Here is an 18,584-nt window from a genome sequence, read left to right on the forward strand (position 1 = left end):
ATTCCACAACGCAGCAATCAGGTGTATGATGTGGTGAAGTGGTTTAGACAAGTTGCAACAAATGTTGAGTCTGAGAACTCAGGGGTAAGTCAGAGGTTAGCACCTCACTGACTTTTCAAAAACAGAGAATAACAAGATCAATGCTTGGAAGCTTGGAAAAGACGTAGAAGTATGTGCTAGTCGATTTTCTGTATTGCCTGCTTGCCCTTTCTTAAGGAAAGGGCAATCCTATTTATGCCAAAGGAGTGTAGTTCTCTCATTTTCCATGACTTTCCATGACTAACCAGGCTTGGTAAATGTATTAGAAATCAAGTGCGACCCACAACTAGCTTGCTAATCATGTAGCGAATGTAAGAGAATCCCATAGAACCATCTCTTGGGTTCCTAGCCTATAGGAAGTGAAAAGGAGGTCCAAGGTCAGAGCACCTATAGATAAATTATGTCATAACTTAACCAATCTTGTGGGTAACTAAGGAGCAATGACATGTAATGAATCATAGAGGGTTGTAGAAGCTTCTAGAGCTATTGTTCATGTTCCTAGGCCTCTAGTTGGTAGAGATATGCCATGTGGTAGTATTGGCCCACCCCCTTAAGGAGGAGATTTTCTTAATAACTTGTTCAATGAGTGTCCAAATGATATGCCGTGATGTATGTAGCATAAACAGATGTAGTAGAAGAGTTTGCAGCAATCGTTGAGTAGTATTGCTTCTGTTGTTGATGTGATAAGCCAAGATATGTATGTTGACTTGTAGGTTTGAGGAGGAGATTTCTAAGTTTGCTCTTGAGTTTGATAGCAAACTGAGTGCAACGAATGTCAGTATGACATCCACAACAACATAGCTGTATATATATCGAGCCACTGCTCGAGTGCTCCTCTTCTCTTTCCTTCCTTCTTGTCATACTGACATTCGTTGCACTCAGTTTGCTATCAAACTCAAGAGCAAACTTGAAAATCTCCTCCTCAAACCTACAAGTCACTATACATATTTTGGCTTATCACACCAACAACAAGAGCAATACTACTCAACGATTGCTACAACCATCTATGCTTCATTACACTTCCTTAAGAAAGGGCAAGCAGACAATACAGTAAATCGACTATCACATACTTCCACGTCTTTTCCAAGCTTCCAAGCATTCATCTTGTTACTCCTTGTTTCTGAAAAGTCAGTGAGGTGTTAACCTCTGACTTACCCCTGAGTTCCCAGACTTAACATTTGTTGCAACTTGTCTGAACCACTTCACTACATCACACACCTGATTGCTGCGTTGTGGAATAGTCTAAGCTACAACCCTTTGGCTCTGTTTCCTAAGACAGTGTGTTGTCTTAGTAAATTCATCCCTTCCTTGGGTGGCTAGATTCTCACATCTGGTGCACCCACCATTACACTAGTGTAGACATGCATCCAAAAACTCACAGTTGCATTAGAGCAACTTAGAGCATGTAGCATTGTTCACCAACTTAATACCAACAACTTGCGATTAGTTATGAAGCAACATATAGTACGTACAAAGGGGAAAAGGGTTGTTCTAAATGGTCACTTTCATGTTTCTACACAAGATTTGTGACATGATCTGCTGTCACTCTTAGATTGTTCCCCTGCTTCTTCTTTAATATACTTGTCAATTTCAATGTCTAAGGAGGCGTCCTTGTCCTTTGTTTTGCGCTTTTCCTTACTTTGGTTATGTGTTGCCTTTTCCGCCTCCATCACCACATTACACAAATCTTGATTGTAGTTAAATTTACAGATTTGTTGCGTTCTCTTTAAAATTCCACCTATGCCACGACTTACATTACCTACTTAATCAGCAAACCATAATGCATACATTTGAGTGATTCCATCTAGTTATAGTATTATGAGACAGTTTCGTGAACTTTCTCTACGTGGTTTTGAAAATGCATCTGATGCTCAAGTTAGACATCATAGATTCGACAATTAGTTGGCTCGTTAACTCTAAGTCTTCTAATATGATTTCTTATAAAGTGCCTTGTTAGGCAGCTAGGACTTGAAAACAAGATGACCCTCTCCTAAATTGTTAGGTTTGGGTTCCTAAGACATGCGAAGCATATAGTTGGCCTCTTATCCATCGTAACTAACGATATTGCATGTCTCAGCATGATATCTGCCTTAGACCACAGCGGTTTTTCAGCTTTGATTACAGAGACAGGTGGAACTAGCTGACTAGCATGATTGTGACAGAAGGTCGCACCCTCCTTGACAGTGCAGTATACCATCATGGCATTAATAGCCATAATCCTATGTTGACATTCACTTTCTAGCGATGTCTTGAGAAATGTCAAAACAGCGTCGATTAGAAGCTGTTGTTTAGGCGTCATATAATCCTATCACTCTAATACCCCTTAGACATCCTTGTCAACCACTTTACTAGATAGCTGTCACTTACTGTTAATGACAGGCTGCTCTTTCTTCTATCAATCGACGATGTTAAGTAGTAGCAACTGCTGTTGCATGGCTCCCTCGCTCCTAACGCGTTTTTGAACTGTCTAATAGCACACCTCTCTCTAGCTGCCTTCTAGAGACCCTAACAGATGGGCTGCAATCTAAGACAATTTCACAATACATAGAAGGTTATTAACTAATGCTAATTGCATAGAGGTCAGCTTCTAGGGGCGCTAGGGGTCAACTAAGTGGCTTATTATCTACGCCCTCTTGCTGTAGCTTCCATAATCTGACTGTATCTAAACATTGTAAAGCTTCCATTGTAGTGATTCTTTCCTGCTTAACATCGCCTTCATCTTCGCTTTCCCCTTTGCTTGCTGCTTGGTGATTGTAATACTCGACCACTGACGCAAATATATCTCCATCATTATCATCAACAATTTCACTAGCAGGTTTGATGAACTTAGCGAGTGAGAGGAGGTCCGTTATATCTAGGAAGTGTTCATTTGAGTTTGTAAATCATCTTGATCAGCTTGTAAATTGTCATTGTTAATGACTGCATTATTTGCCTTCTTAATAATTGTAGATTTCCACTAGCATTTCATCATGTCAGCTGTGAAATGGCATAAGTTAGGCACTAAACTACACAACAGACAACTATTCAAAAATACCTTCAAAGGCGGGGATACTAGGTACATAGACATAATACAATCATGTGTACCCTGGTATAAGAATACCCTATGTATTCTTATTCATATCCTGGTCCCGAGCACATTCTTATATCGGGGTTCTACTGTACTAAATAGATTACAGTAAAACCCTGACATAAGGATATGGGGCCACAAAATAAGGATAAACTGAGGTATCCTTACATCAGGGGTCACGAGTTTCAAGACATATTTTCACAAATATTGTTCTATTTACATACAAAAAAGTTATCTAGAGTCCTCTGGTTTTTTTTTGAGACTTTTAACATCAAAAGCTCTCTTCTAAGTCTATATAACACCTTAATATTGTGTGATCTGTACTCCCTAGCTATCTCAAATTGTTGTAGAGTCTCAAGAGCACAAATAGCCTTAGATATAGAGACAGGAGGCTCCATCTCTTCGTCTCCCTCCTCTCCTATATCATCTTCTTGATCTTGACTGTAAGTATTGCCTCTATTACATCATCATCTAGATCATCAATCTCTTCAGCAGGAGGGTTAACTAATTCTTCAATTGTCAATAGATCTTGAATCTCTGGTATCTGTGCCATTTGAGCTTGAAGGGCCTCTTGATCTCTGATTTCATCAGCCTCTCTAACCTTAATCTCAACTGGTTTCTTAACTACTGTTAACTTGACAAAGCAGCATTGAATTGTTGTATTAGTAACACAATTGTTCTATGCAATTCGAGTCCACTATATTGCTTTAAGGAGGTTAACGGTCTTCTTCGGATCTTTATTAGTCTGGAGGATTCAGAGGATATAATCAACCCTGCAAGGAGCCATTCCTTTGCTTCACGAAGTGTAGTCTTGTGGTTAGATATGTTGTTGAATCGTTATAGAATTGTTATGGAAATTAAATGTTAGGGCAAGACATCTTGCTTCCTACAAGACAACTTGCTTATTCCGACTGGGAGCGAAGCGACTAGGCGGATCCGACGATTATAGTCTCAAGGAGTACTATAGCCGTAGGCTCTCCTTCTGCCCCTAACTCCCTATGTATGTACTATCCTAGCCCGAGAGTTGAATCTGTGCTGGTGTTAGGCTAGGCTAGCGTACACGAGATAGTTGGTATCTTGTGGTATAGTTGATGATTGACATTTCCCCTATTACTTAGTCCCCTCATCCTGTCCTTTATAAGTTATTCTCCTCTATTTCCCTTCTCTCTCTCTGTGTGGTGTCCTTGTTGTAGTTAAGCCATGTTTTAGACACCAACCTGCCCGTTGTAGTTGCAAAATGGATTAAAAGATTAATAAGAGACATGAGCAATAAGTGCTTATATAACAGTAAAAATCCCTAGTGCCAAATAAGTGAAGGCACTAATTAACCGAACCCTAGAAGCGAGCCCTAGTGAAGCGAGCCAATAACAAGAGAGCCTAAGCCAGTAGTCAACATTTGGGCTGATCTAGGTCAGCAAGTGAAGCGAAGTGAGTGAAGTGAGTGAAGCAGGTGAAGTGAATGACATAGTGAAATAAGTACTAGAGACTAAAGCGAATCAAAGGGTTATGACACAAATATCGAAGGAGTGTCATGACACTCTTAAGAGTCGACCATCTCCTAGAAAAGGCAAGCTGTATAAAGGATATATAAGGCCAACTTTGCTATGATTGCACATTATAGCCGCTAGCAACTATAAGAACAGGCAGCTATAGTAGCCACTAAGGTTACAAGGGATTGCTAAGCCTATAGCTGCATACAATGAGGAATAGCCTCTTCTTCCTTCCTTTCTTCTTCTTCTCTCTTTAGATTCAATCTAGCTTACTTTACCTAGACTAGCATCGTGACCTCTGTGACTATTGTAACAAACTAGGGGTTAGCCAAATGCCTCTTAACTAAGAGACATTATAGAGGCAGAGGAGAGGGGTAGGCTAGCAAATATCCTTGTAGGAGAACTAGAAAGCTTTAAGAGCTTAAGCATTAGTTAAGCTTTCAAGATGCCCTTAGCCATCATAGCGCATCTGTTGCTATTCTTAATGATTCTAAGCTCTCTAAGCTACTTTCTAGTGATACCACAAGTGTACCTAGTACTCTTCGTCCATACTTGTTACCATAGCAAGTATGAGTATTATAACGATAGCAATTGCTGTCTTCTGCCTTTAGCCTACAGGGGTCCCTTGCTGCTACAAAACGAAGCAGAGCAGCTTCTAAATTGTCTACTGTCATGACACACTGGCACCGGCCACACCGAGGCCTGTTTGTAGCTGGTAAGGCAGGCGGGGACGGCCCTACTCTGTTCTCGGGCATAATTTGCTGCGGCTCAGTAGGATATCTGCACACCCCCCTCGAGATTTATGCTCTAAACATACGATTGTGCACCTGATACCTGCCCCCCTGAATATTATCTCGTACTTCGCATCTGCGTGTCTCCACCGACTCACACCACGCACCCCAAAAAGTCACGGAAAGTCCCGCAAGCGATACCCAGGGATTTGCACGTCCTCTCCTGTGCGGTGCCTCTCCGAGACGTCCATCCACTCACGACGGAGTCGCCACGCGCGCACACCCGGCCCTGCGGCGCCGGCAGCGATGTTTGCTATGGTAAGCAGATTCGCGAAAAAAGCGGCCAACGGCGATCGGATGGTGGGTCCCCTCCCAATCCAATCTCCGTGAAGTTTGTCCACACCGAGGCTGGGATGTTTTACGCTAAACATCCCATCTCCAAAAATCCGATGCTTACCTAAAGCATCGGATTTTGGAGATGGGAAAGTTTTTCTTGGCTAGTGTGCCCCTGGTACTGTGAGCACCCACTGTACTACCACCACTACCACCACCACAGTACGGGCATCTTCCATTGTGCTGTGCAGGGAGACTATTACCTCCAAGTTCCCTTCTCGGCGCTCAGTCTCCTCTACAACTACTTGTTCCACCACACTGCTTATACCAATTGCCATTTACGGCATGTGGTCCCCCTCCGCCCTCCCACCAGAGACACACATACTCTGTCTCGCCCGCCCTCTAGCGCGTGCAGTAGGGGCCTCGGCGGGTTCTGCGGCTATCTGCAGGTGCTGCTGGATCAGTACTCTACGCTAATCTTTCTCTCTGGAAATGACGACGCGCTGTTCTGTATGGATGTCTTGGCGCAGCGGTGGGGGGGCGATGAGAGGGCCTATGGATCGGCCTGGATTACTGATCTGTCACCAGCAACGTCGTACTCGGACGTTCGGGTGTGAATACGTAGGGCCTCTGCATAACATGACGGGCAAGCTTCACGGTGGGAAATGCACAAAACGAACGACGAGCAAAGTGTAAGGCAGTAATGAATGGTTGGTAAAGCATCTCCGAATGTTCTCGATTTCAACTTGCCAGAAAACTAGCGGCCTAGGTTATTTATTTTCATCTACCCACATCCATGCATTCAGCTTCAGCCACTCCCATTAGAAGTCTCCGCTCCATCGACAGTATGCCGCTTCTTCTCCAATCTCCCCGGTTCTAGGTTCAGCCGCAACTAAAAGGAAATGATTAAATAAAATAAGACTAAAGGATTTATAACGTATGTCACATGCGATCCATAAAAGGAAATGATTAAATAAAATAAGAGTAAAAGATTTATAACGTATTCCACATGCGAGTTGCCCACCCAAGCGAGTTGCCCATTTTACACCCAAAATCATGAATTTTGTAACTAAATCTCAACAACTAAACTATAAAAATGTATATTTAGCCTTTTATAGGCATTTAAAGTGTCTTATTTGAATTTTAAAGCACTTAGGCTTATAGTCATTAAGATATTAGGACTTAGGTCTAAGGTGGGGGCCAAAACTTACGATGGTCGTCGTAGGGTTATACGACGACTTAGGGGGTCCCCTCACGGAGCCATTTTATCATATTATGAGAAAATGCCGCCGCCCACACGAATAGGGGGCGATAGCGAGGTTACGGCAGCGAGGTCACGGGAATTGCATGGGTTACGGACGGCGGTGGGGTACATGAATCTTTTTTGGGTAGATGTAGGGTATATAGGGTATATAAATCTTTTACTCATAAAATAAATCACATAAACGCGCCCCCCTCCTTGTTGCGCCCCCCCCCCAAGAAACCCCTTTCCCTTTTGCCAGTTGTCGTTGCCTTTTAGAAAAACGAAGTAAAAAAGGAAAGGCGTAATACGTGTTGCTCGTTCGTTTCATGCAGCCGGTTGTTTCTATGCCCCCCCGTAATTGTTGCCGAGTTTGGTTGCCGCCCAAAAAAAAAACCCCCAAAAATGTGAAATAAGCGTGTACGTTTGTTGTTGCCTATAAGAGTCGAGTGTTCGACGAAGAGGGTAAAAAAATATGTGCATGAAATGGGGTAATCGTAGGAAATGTTTTGAGCGATGCGAGGGCAATCCAAATTTGCGCGTTGATTATGCGTGCATGTACTGTACATAGACCCTGGCTTTTCGTGATGTGCGAAGATGTGTGTGCCGTGGTAGGTTGTTAATCGATGAGAGTTTTGTCGCTGGAGGTTGTGAATGCCCAGGCGCTCGACACCAGTCTTCGTTGGTCATGGGTATCATCCTTAGAACAACAATCTGATCTCGCAACCCACTGTCTCCGTTTCCTCTCCCTCCGCACCCTCATCATCAATCGTCATCTCCCACTCGCGCTTGACAGCTGCCATATTCTTCAGCTCAAACGCCACATCCTGTCCCTCGCGCATCTCGCGCACCACCTCATCATCCATCTCGACCTCAAGGCCGCTAGGGAGGACACGCAGTGAGCGCCGGATGGTCGTAGGGTCAAGGCCCCATTTCGTGCCGATTTCAGCGAGGAAATCGCTCAGCGTGCGTTGGGGGAGGTATACAGCGCGATAGTACGGCTTCTTCGTCGTAGGCGACGCATCACGGTACTGGACGTAGAAGCAAGCGACTGCCTTCCCTACGGGCTCCGCAGGGGGGCGATACGACGAGTCAACACCGAGCGCCTCGATCCAGCCGCTGAGACCCCCCGCATCATCTGTCTTGGGGATCTTGGTGAGCTGGTCAGGGGGGCTGGCGAGATGCTGCGGGTTCGATGAGACGTCTGCGCCGCGCAAACCGTGGTAGTCGCCCCACTGCGCGGCCACCGGGATGGCGGAGGAGCCAAGCATAGCCTGCGAGTGCAGGGAGGTCGAGCTGGGGGATGGTGACACTAGCGATGATGTGCCGGCGGTGGAGACGCTGCGGACGCTAGTGTGCTGCTGCCAAGCGGCGTTGTCGCGCGAGTCGACCTTTGTGGGGTCCCACTGCTCTCCGGGGAGGGCGACGGGGTGGAGATCCGGGTCGTCTTGTTCGGCGCCGCGAAGGTAGAGGATGCTCACTGGACGGGTGCTAGTTAACATGTCCTGCTGCTGCTGCAGCTTGTAATGAAGATCTTCCTCGGCGGGGATGTGGCCGCCAGCAGAGCTAGCTGAGGACACGGACCAGGTGCGCTTGTGCTTTGGCACCTTCCCAGCTCGCTGGCTCGTAGTAGCCTTTGAAATCGAGCCAGTGCGCTTGCGCTTCCCAAAGTCCTTCATCCCGGCCTCGGTTTGATTGATTTGCTGTTTGAGCTTGTCGATCGTCTTCTTCACATGCTGAACGTCATTGGATAGTTTGCGCTCCGCTCCGTGGTCGCGGAACAGCTTGACCTTGCAGTACGCCACCTCAGTGGAGCCGGGGACGGCATGTGGCGAGCCCGGGTCCAGAACTTCGGTCTTGGCGCAGCAGCGAACGGGGATTCCCTTGACACCTTTGGAGTGGCTGAAATCTGTGGAGAGGAAGTTGAAGCGAACTGCCAGGGTGCATTCAGCCAGCCCAGCTGCGCCGGGGGTCCAGATGACAGAGAACCCATCGAAGGAGGCCGATTCTAGCTCGACACGCGTACGCTTGTCGTCCGAGTCGGCTTGCTGAGTCGCCTCGACGTACTCAACAGCCTGCAGTTTTCCTCCGCGCTGGTGGGCCTCGTTGGTGCCACGTCCCTCCTTCCACAGTTGCCAGCAAGATGCGGGCCTCTGCCGTTGCTGCTCATCCTCAAACGAGATGCGCACAAAGGTGCGGTAGCGAGTGCCCATCGGCACAGGAAGCATTGGCTGCGTGTCGACGATTGACACAGAGTACGCCTGGCCCTTGTTCAAGTATGTAACAGGAATCTCGTCGGTGTTCGAAATCATAGCCGTAGGCGCATTGAGCATCACGTGAAAACGGAACTTCTCAGCCGCTGCCAGCGGCGCAGCGGCATTTATCTCGAATTGCCGTGGCTGGTATGTCATCATCGGCGGTTGCATGGAAGTAAGCTCCATCTGTCTGCCGCTGGCCTGCATCGGCGTACCATCGTGGTCCATTGTCTCGTAGCCCGTATCGTGGCGCATGAATGTTGCCGGCGCATACGACTGCTGCTGCTCGTGGCCAGTGGTAGGCGGGTAACCAGTGTAATTGTTCTGGAAGCTCTGCGGAGGCAAGGCCTGCTGCTGCGCGTGGGGTTGTTGGAGGTAGACCTGCCCAGGATGCACTACGCCTCCCTCGCCCGTTTGCATTGACAATGGCGTTCCCCCGCCCATCCCAACGCCCATACTGGGTGTATGCAGGTCGCCGGCCTGGCTGTGGTATAGAGAATTTCCGTTGGCGCCTGGGGTATAGTATGCGGGCATCTGGCTCGCGAATGCCGAGAAGGCATAGGAGTTCGGGTCGAGGAGCGAGGGTGTGAAGCGCCATGGCTCGTTCTGTGCTCTCGGTGTTGGGTCTAGGTCTTTCATCTCGGCTTGGGTCCGCGCTCTGTATGGGAGTTCAGCAGCAACCCAGGCGAATGCCATTTTAGACTTCTTATTTTGCCGTGGGCGGGGAAAGGAAATACTCACGACTCTCCCATAAGGTTTGATGGGTCGACAACGAGACTTGACGGCACAACCGCCGCCCCGGCGGTTGTGGCACCTACGATATTGCCGAAGTTGGCCTTGAAGTGGGCGTAAAGGTCGTCGCCGGGCTTTTGGGAAGATACTCTTGAGGAAATGTCAGCAATGTTTCAAAAGTCAATAGAGTGTGTAGAATGCGATCGTGTGGCGGCACAAGCTGTGCAGCTTCCCGACGGTGCGAGGTCTGCTCCGGACGGGGGGAATCTGGGCGCATTTGCTCACCTATTACGAAACATCTGGAAGGAGCCGACGAGGTGAGGAGTCGTGAGAAGGCGCCTATGATTGAGCGTCTGTGGTCGTCGTCGAGTGCATGTGTGAGGTGAAGAAGGCCAATGCGAGGAGCAGACTTGAAATAATGCGAGCGAGCGGTAGTCGCGAGTCCTTGAAGAAGAGAGAGTCTTGGGTCTTAGTGATCTTGGGTCTTAGTGATTATGGCGGGGTTTGAGAACTAAGTTTGAGAACTAAGAAGATTCAAAGGTGTTTGGTATGTCTCAGTTCAAATGAGTTTCGGGGGTATCTGCAGATGAGGATAATTATATACGAGCAGTGACGCTATGTATATGTATTGAACTGGGGTGGTGAGGGGGGGTGGGGGGGGCGGGGGGGGAGGGGTGGGGTTGTGGGCGGTGATGGTGGGCGTAAAAGGCGTAAGAGGCGTAAGAGGCGTAAGAGGCGTAAGAGGCGTAAAAGGCGTAAAAGGCGTAAAAGGCGTAAAAGGCGTAAAAGGCGTAAAAGGCGTAAAAGGCTCTATTCGATGAGTTTCTGGAAGGATGTGAGATGATGGGATAAGAGAGTTGAGCATGGAGGTGGTATAGCAGTAGTGAAGTAGTGAGGTAGTAGTAGTAGTAGTAGTGAAGTAGTAAAGTAGCTAGTAGCCAGTAGGAGTAGCCAGTAGGAGTAGCCAGTAGGAGTAGCCAGTAGGAGTAGCCAGTAGGAGTAGACAGTCAGTAGGAGTAGCCAGTAGGAGTAGCCAGTAGTAGCCAGTAGCAGTAGCCAGTAGCAGTAGCCTGTAGCAGTAGCCTGTAGCAGTAGCCTGTAGCAGTAGCCTGTAGCAGTAGCCTGTAGCAGTAGCCTGTAGCAGTAGCCTGTAGCCAGTATGGGTATTGGGTGTTGGGTGTTGGGTGTAGTATGGGGGGGTGTAGTATGGGGGGTGTATGGTGTATGGGGGGTGTATGGGGGGTGTATGGGGGGTGTATGGGGGGTGTATGGGGGGTGTATGGGGGGTGTATGGGGGGTGTATGGGGGGTGTATGGGGGGTGTATGGGGGGTGTATTGGGTGTATGGGTATGGGTTATGGGTGTGGGTGTGGTAGCTATTTTAGGTACTGTAGTTAGTGTAGCTTTTATCGCTTTGGGGGAATGGGGGGGGGAGGATGGGAGGGGATGGATGGGAGGGGATGGGAGGGGATGGGAGGGGATGGGAGGGGTGGGAGGGGTGGGAGGGGGGCATGGGAGGGCATGGAAGGGATGGGAGGGCATGGAAGGATGGGAGGGCATGGGAGGGGGAGTGGGGAGTGGGGAGGGGAGGGGGGTATGGGTGGGGCAGGGCGGAGTGGGGCAGGGCAGAGGGAGCAGAGGGGGCAGAGGGGATGGAAGGGGGAGGGAGGACGATGGGAGGGGGTGGGAGGGCGATGGGAGGGGGATGGGAGGGGCGATGGGAGGGGATGGGAGGGGCGATGGGAGGGGGATGGGAGGGGCGATGGGAGGGGGATGGGAGGGGCGATGGGAGGGCCTGTCCCAAAGTGGGCCGCCGTTCCAGTTACCGAATCTCCATATTTGGTTGGCAAGAAAGCCTCGGGATACATACATATCAACGTTGCGTTCCTTATCCCGACTTCCAACACTGCCGCTGAACATGGCCGAAATGAGAACTGACAGCGCGACTATTTCTTTGCTGACGAATCCGCGAGTCGTCCCCTCGTCCCCTAGTCCCTTTGTTAGTCTGAGACATACATAGGCCTTAATTTTCCACCTAATATCACACAGTTAACTCTCATCTACGCCTTTAGCCTTAGTCCGGCGAGGCGTGAACTAAAATATATGATGTGTGACGTGTGGTGATGTCATTGATGGCGTTGATGGCGTTGATGGCTTGGGAACCCGCAGCAGCCTACCAATGAGCTCGGGAGCTCATTGGCGGTCCTGCATCCGGAAAGAACATAGACAACGGATGCGAAAACTATCAGATTGGGATCCAGGATCCTCTCGTGCATCGTATTCGGGGTGTCCCGGTGTACTACTTACTGCCTTGTGATATCACCAGTGCACGCATGCAGAGACATATTCATAAAGACGATGAATGGGAGGGATCTCGGTGCGACCAGAGCGGAGAGAAAACTCCGTGATAGAATGAATGCCGCTTGCCGCTTGCCGCTTGCCGTTTGCCGTCTGCCGTTTGCCGTCTGCTGTTTGCCGTTTGCCGTCTGCCGTTTGCCGTCTGCTGTTTGCCGTTTGCCGTTTGCCGTTTGCCGCTCGTTTGCCGTTTGCCGTTTGCCGCTCGTTTGCCTTTGCCGTTTGCCGTTTGCTTGCCGTTTGTCTGGACGAACAAATGTCCCTGTCCATGTCACGTGAACTACGTCATGGCACTAGCACCTCCATCTCAATCACGTGACCATGAGACATGCCTAAGTCACGTGATCGACACTGGAACAGTTGGATTAGTTATAGGAGAGGGGCATATCTATCAAAATCTCATCCTTCCCCCTTCACCTAAATAGAAAAGGTAGCTTTCATACTAAATTTGACGTGTTTGGTACTTGCGCATGTCTGGCAATCAGCTCCCCCTGATCCGCAGGCGTCAATTGATCTCGTCGCGCCTTCCATCCCCGTGGTCGATTTATTGGTCCGTACAAGTCCGCCGGCCGCCATAAGCTCCAACATCTCCTCCCTCTTATCACCTTCTCATCTGTCTGTGGTCGGCTGGTCGTGTAGACATAGCCGACGCGCCATTAAGTCTGCGCCTTCGGCGGCGAGGTTTGTGTGTGATTTTTTCTTCCTTCTTATTACATTTCATCTCGTTGCCGTTGGCTTCAAAGAGGACGTTGTTCTGGCGCTTCGAGGTGCAGCTTACGGCGCGGAAACAACCCCGCGATTTATCGCCCACCGCCGCACTCCAACCGCCCGCCCTGCCTATCTTATCTCAACCCAGACCAGGCTATAATTGTTCCCTCAAACATCCATCAGAACACGCAATATCACCGCTATCGCTGTAACCAAGTCCTCACGGCTGCGTACGACTTTGTCGACACACTAAGATACTAAAGTTACTATCTTCGAGTTGCAAGCTACTACTTACTACCTCCGCAGGGACAAGCCATCATGGCTTCAACCTCTAGCCCATCCGCCATCGAGGCCTCACAAGAGCCCCCACCGGCCCTAGCACCGAACTCTGTGCTTGCAGCTGCTGAGGCGGCCACCGAGAAGACACCGGATGATAGTTCGAAGCTGCGCATGTTCTTGGGCATTTTGAGAAAGTACGTCTCCTCCTCTTATAACCCACCGAGCGCGATGTGGCGGGGCTCGCGCCCTTCATCGTACCCGATGCTAACCACGCTCCCCCCACAGGTTCATCGGCGTCAAGGACATAGCATCAGTGCGCTTCTCCCTCCCGGCGCAGTTACTAGAGCCCACGCCCAACCTCGAGTACTGGACGTACCTCGACCGCCCCGAAACCTTCGCCGCCATCGGCGACTCCGACGAGGCTCTCGACCGCATGCTCGAGGTCCTACGCTTCTGGTTCACCAAAGACCTCAAGTATGTGAAGGGCAAGCCTTGCAAGCCATATAACTCGACCCTCGGCGAGTTCTTCAGGGTAACACGCCCTGCGCGCCTACCAGCCATGGCCTAGCTAATACTCAACAGTGCAACTGGGAAGTCGCCGAAGTAGCCCCCTCCGTCGCGAGCCTCCGCGCCACCACCCCCTCCAGCTCCAAGTCCTCCCTCAAGTCCACGGCGTCGGCCAAACCCACCTCGCCCGCCCCCAAACCCACCGACGAGCCCATCCGCATCTCCTTCCTCACCGAGCAGACCTCCCACCACCCCCCCGTCTCAGCCTTCTACGTCGAGTGCCCCGCTAAGGGCCTCTCGGCGCGCGGCTTCGACCAGCTCTCCGCGAAGTTCACAGGGACTTCCATTAAAGTCACACCCGGCGAGCATAACCTCGGCATCTTCATCACCCTGCACAAGCGCGACGATGAGCAGTACCAGCTCACTCACCCGGCCGCACATCTAGGCGGTCTGCTCCGCGGTGGTCTAAGCGTCAGCGTGGGGGATCAGTGCTACACCACCTGTCCCAAGACGCGCACGAAGACTATCCTCCACTACCTCGAAGAGGGCTGGCTAGGCAAGGCCCAGAACCGAGTCGAGGGCGTGGTGTTCAAGTACGACCCCGAGAAGGACGATAAGATGCGCATCGCCAATGTGCCAGAGAAGGACGTGCTCGCGCGCATTACCGGCAACTGGAAGGAGAAGGTGTTTGTGTCCTTTGCGCCGAATTTTAAGGTCCGTCCTACTCCCCCCCCAAAAAAAACTCCTCCCCCTTCCTCTCCCAACTAACACTCTACAGACCCAAATCTCCATCATCGACCTAACCCCCCTCACACTCACCCCTAAGATCCTCCCGCCCGAGACCTCTCAGCTCCCCAACGAATCCCTGCGTTACTGGTCCGGCGTTACCGAAGCCATCACTTCACGCCAGTTCGGACGCGCGACAGTTCTCAAGACGGAGATAGAGGAACGGCAGCGGAGGAAGGCGCGGGAGCGTGAAGAGGGGGGGATAGAGTGGAGTCCGAGGTTTTTTGTGGGGAGTGTGACGCCGTTGGGACGGCCGGAGTTGACGGGGGATGGGGAGGAGACGCTGAGGAGGATGGGGAGGGCGGAGTGGGCGATTGAGGAGAGTAAGGTTACTGCTTCGTAGGGGGGAGTAGTGCGAGATGAGAGGAGATTGGATATTTAGGGAACTGGTGTGGGCTTTTGTTGTGTTCATATAGATAGCATTGGTTGAGTTTGGCATGAAATGAGTGATGATGTTGGTCGAGGTGATGGATAGAGAGAGGCATACAGTGATATGGGTAGATACCAGTGAGATTAACCGGCTTTGGCCGGCTCTGCTAGAGGAGACGGACACCTAGGGCTTGGGGAATGTTGCATACTGCATTATATATACCAAGTATCTTATGAAAGGATAATACTGCTAGACTTCGCGGCTCACACGTGGATACAACCCGTGGCACGCGAAGGAGAACACATGAACTCAATGATAAGAAATGATATATGCTATGAGATATGATATACCAATATATATACTGCAGACCTAAATATGATAACCCTAGATTAAACAACCTCCATTAAGTAATTATTCCCTCCTCTTTCCCATCCCAAAACGCTTCAACATATATTTCCAGTCCATATATCAAATATATCAATCAACCCACCGTCACCGTGGCCGTCACACCGGCTCTCGTAACAGTAAACTGCTCCGTGACCGTAACCGTAACCGACCGCGTAACCGTCGCCGTCACTGGACCCTCCTCTTTACCCCCGCTACCGCCCGCAGCAGCAGCAGCAACCGGCACAACAGAGATGAGACTCCCACTCCCATTCGCAACCGCCACTGCCGTCACAGCATCAGCAGCCGGAACAACTGTAGAGGGCGCGAAATCAGACACGGCAATGGTGATAGCTGAGACGATAGTCCTGTGCAAAACCGTCGTCGCCTCATCCAACCCTCCCTGACTCCCATCAGAGTTCGAAGACTGCACCGCAGCATCCGCCACAGTAGTAGCCTGTACCACCTTCGCTGTTGTGCTAGGAACCACAACACGCACCGAACCAATCGTCACACTCAAGCTATTCGGCAGTCCCAGAACCCTCTCCGCAGTCGCGATGTCCTCACAATTCACGACCACGCCCGGGGATTGTGTGAGTGGCATGGCGTAACAGAGCTGCGAGTTGAAGCCGCATCCCGTGAGGGTGTAACGGCCGTCGACGCAGGTGGCGCGTTCGCCGTCGACGCAGGCTATGCTGTCTGGGGCGCAGATCGAGTCGGGCGTCAGCGTTGCGTAGATGTCGTTGTATTCCCGGGCTAGGCGGAGGTTTTCGGCGCTGATGCTGGCGGCGTCGCTGGCGGTTGAGAAAAGGGCGGTGGGTGTGCCGCTGATGATGGTGGGCACCTTGATTATGGAGGTATCGGACGTGGTGGTGGGGGCGTCCGTGGTGGTTGGGAGGGGGGTAGCACTGGTGAAGAAGCTGGGGGTTACGGGTACTGCGACTCCCACGCCTGACACGGTTATAGCGACAGGCTCGTTTGTGGTGTGCGATGATGGGGTGGTAGGCGTCCCAAGGTCGGATGAAAAGGTGAATGATGCCTCTGCGGTAGTCGATGTTGCGCCAAGCGTAGCCGTGAGAGACTCCTCAAAGGGGAACACCTGTGTCCCGGTTGTCGGCTTGGAGTCGGCGGATGCGTCTGTGTTGGAATTGGCCGAAACGAGCGTGATTCTAGAGGAATTTCCCGTTCCCGCGACAATGGATCCGCTGAGGTTCGAAGAAGTGGTGGTTTGGGAAGCCCCTATTGCTGTTTGGGCTGCGTTTGCGCCATCTCCAGCAGCCGTTGCTGTTGGGGAGGTGAAGGTGATAATTGGAACATCTCCGGCAGAGGTGGCTGCAGTGGACGAAGAGATCAAAGTTGTGTTAGCAAATCCTGATGTCGACAATGTGGTTGCTGTCGACGCGGTAGAAAGTTCAGCGCTAGAGCTGGTGATTGCGGTTGCAGTGTCGACGGGCGTCTGTGTGAGAGCGACGGGAATCACGTCGATCGTAGCCGCCGCAGAATCTGTAGTGCTTGTTGTATTCTTAAATGGGGCGACTTGTCGGAATTGGCTGTTGATAGTTAGTTTGGCCCTGGCGAGGTGATAATACGTGAACTCACAGCTTGCGAAAGCTGTCCCGAGGGAGCGGGCCAGCCGCGGCGAGGGACGACCATAATAGACATACAGAAACAACACTGTAGAAGTGCATGGTTGTACAGAGATAGGCGTCGAAAAGGAAAGTTTTAAAGAGAAGTGCAGGTGTTCGAATGAGTAAAAACAAATAGGAGTGACTGTTGGCGCTGACTCTATGAAAAGAGAGACTGGCGGAGAAGGAAAAGAATGAAAAACGCGTGACTAGACGCAACGGAAAGACTGATGGAAACAAGAACTTAGAACTCATGCATGCCGGGGGGAAGAGGCTCCCTACTTGTAGGAGCCGACAGCAGCATGTGGAGAATCAGAGGCCGTCAATCGCCGGCCAAGCTTGATCCTACGACAGCTGTAGTTCGAAGATGAGTCGCGACGTCGCGGTCTCGACTCGATGGATGAAACGGGAGAGTGACGCGCGACACTCACGTCCTCGGCGACCTCGAACGCGGCGTCACGCCGGCAGAGCCAATCCGTCCAGCTCGAAGCTCAGAAGGTTGAAACAGTGGCCGCCTCTGCCATGTATTCCTGTCAGCGGCTGCCTGGGTGGTTGCAGCCGCCAGCGACTTGATTGGGTGAGAGACGACGTCGATGTGACAGGGACTGGGACTGGGACTGGACCTCATTGAGAAACGATCAGTGAATGGGAAGTCGAGTAGCCGCACGAATCGGAGCCGGAATAAGGACATGCGATCTCATGGTCGCGTCTATTCCAGCTGTTGTGGGCATAGTATGCGGGTTGGTCAGGGTGTTGGGCGCGTAAACATGGCAGGCCCGCCCTTGGTCAGCATGGCTTGGAGAGCATGGCTTGGAGAGCACGGCGAGCTCAGCCATTACTCGAGGATATACTCCGTACTTAGAGTATGGTATCTCTATCTCCGTCCGCAATAAGCAGGCAGTGAGACTCGGCCCGGGCTTATTATATCGCTTGTGAGGACGGCGGCCAGGACGAACGGACGAGGAAAGGCCGAATGCGTCTGAGACCAGGCTGGTTGGGATGGGTCTTGGGATGGGTCTTGGGATGGGTCGTGGGTCGGTACGAATACTCCCGACGTTGGGCAGCGACGAGGGGGAGATTATTGCCGCGCCTTCATAGATGCAGAGGGAGGAGAACGTTTTTGCCCTTCAGCCGGCGCCGTAGTTGCACCATCTTCAGGCCTCTTGACCAAGGCTGAGAGGAGAGAGGGCTTTTTCGCCATTTCCACGTGTATCGCTCTCTCTGCTATCTCTGGTAATTTGTGAGTCCATAATTGCAATATAAAATTCGAGATGTTTTCGTGTTTCGTCGAGGTCCTTGCAGCTGGCTGGAGGAAGAAAAATACATCGTGCGTGATGCATGTGGGTGTATGGTTGGGGTACTCAAATGGTACCTTGTTGAATGCGCGTTTTTCTTAGTAACAGACAGTACCAATCAGGTATCTGGTACACGCCGACGTATGTATGCTCATCATCGTCAGCAATCCCGCACGCCGACACCGTTATCTTATCCCGCTGCCACTACAAAAAATGTACTGCTGTTTCCCCTCCCACAATTTTGTCCTAAACCCCACGTCTATTCCTGTTCCTACTTCTCTCCCGTAAATCATCCCATTCACAATCTACTTACTCTTCGTAATCTTGAATCCTTTCCCAGGTTTTTATTATCTGAATACTCCTCCTTCACCCTCGCCGACGCACTTCCG

At 50.7% G+C, this 18,584-nt stretch overlaps 3 protein-coding genes across 3 annotated transcripts; 1 reads left to right on the top strand and 2 right to left on the bottom strand.

Moving 5' to 3' along the window:
- Positions 1-7,157: 7,157 nt before the first annotated feature.
- Positions 7,158-10,539, bottom strand: VC83_07257 (uncharacterized protein). The gene is made up of 3 exons (XM_024470833.1): positions 10,173-10,539; positions 9,897-10,037; positions 7,158-9,813 (listed from the first exon to the last, which is right to left on the bottom strand). Exons 1-3 carry the CDS (start codon positions 10,184-10,186, stop codon positions 7,602-7,604), a joined length of 2,367 nt encoding a protein of 788 aa, XP_024321972.1. The 5' UTR covers positions 10,187-10,539; the 3' UTR covers positions 7,158-7,601.
- A 2,108-nt stretch (positions 10,540-12,647) lies between these two features.
- Positions 12,648-14,768, top strand: VC83_07258 (uncharacterized protein). Its single transcript, XM_024470834.1, has 3 exons — positions 12,648-13,422; positions 13,514-13,760; positions 13,811-14,768. Exons 1-3 carry the CDS (start codon positions 13,268-13,270, stop codon positions 14,501-14,503), a joined length of 1,095 nt encoding a protein of 364 aa, XP_024321938.1. The 5' UTR covers positions 12,648-13,267; the 3' UTR covers positions 14,504-14,768.
- A 449-nt stretch (positions 14,769-15,217) lies between these two features.
- On the bottom strand, positions 15,218-18,176 carry VC83_07259 (uncharacterized protein). Its single transcript, XM_024470835.1, has 2 exons — positions 16,875-18,176; positions 15,218-16,825 (listed from the first exon to the last, which is right to left on the bottom strand). The coding sequence occupies exons 1-2, from the start codon at positions 17,153-17,155 to the stop codon at positions 15,373-15,375; spliced, it is 1,734 nt and encodes a 577-aa protein (XP_024321937.1). The 5' UTR covers positions 17,156-18,176; the 3' UTR covers positions 15,218-15,372.
- Between the last annotated feature and the right edge of the window lie 408 nt (positions 18,177-18,584).

The sequence above is a fragment of the Pseudogymnoascus destructans genome, assembly GCF_001641265.1.
Source record: "Pseudogymnoascus destructans isolate 20631-21 unplaced genomic scaffold scaffold_18, whole genome shotgun sequence".
Lineage (NCBI taxonomy): Eukaryota > Fungi > Ascomycota > Leotiomycetes > Thelebolales > Thelebolaceae > Pseudogymnoascus > Pseudogymnoascus destructans.

What these genes read in the sequence shown, in the direction of transcription:
- VC83_07257 (XM_024470833.1), bottom strand. An exon ending in TCAAACCTTATGGGAGAGTC is followed by an intron (nt 9,814 to 9,896) that starts GTGAGTATTTCC and finishes ACTCCCATACAG; the next exon opens with AGCGCGGACCCAAGCCGAGA.
- VC83_07258 (XM_024470834.1), top strand. Translation starts at nt 13,268, where the DNA reads ATGGCTTCAACCTCTAGCCCATCCGCCATCGAGGCCTCACAAGAGCCC. An exon ending in TTCTTGGGCATTTTGAGAAA is followed by an intron (nt 13,423 to 13,513) that starts GTACGTCTCCTC and finishes CTCCCCCCACAG; the next exon opens with GTTCATCGGCGTCAAGGACA. An exon ending in CCCTCGGCGAGTTCTTCAGG is followed by an intron (nt 13,761 to 13,810) that starts GTAACACGCCCT and finishes AATACTCAACAG; the next exon opens with TGCAACTGGGAAGTCGCCGA.
- VC83_07259 (XM_024470835.1), bottom strand. Translation starts at nt 17,155, where the DNA reads ATGAGTTCTAAGTTCTTGTTTCCATCAGTCTTTCCGTTGCGTCTAGTC. An exon ending in CGGGACAGCTTTCGCAAGCT is followed by an intron (nt 16,826 to 16,874) that starts GTGAGTTCACGT and finishes AACTATCAACAG; the next exon opens with CCAATTCCGACAAGTCGCCC.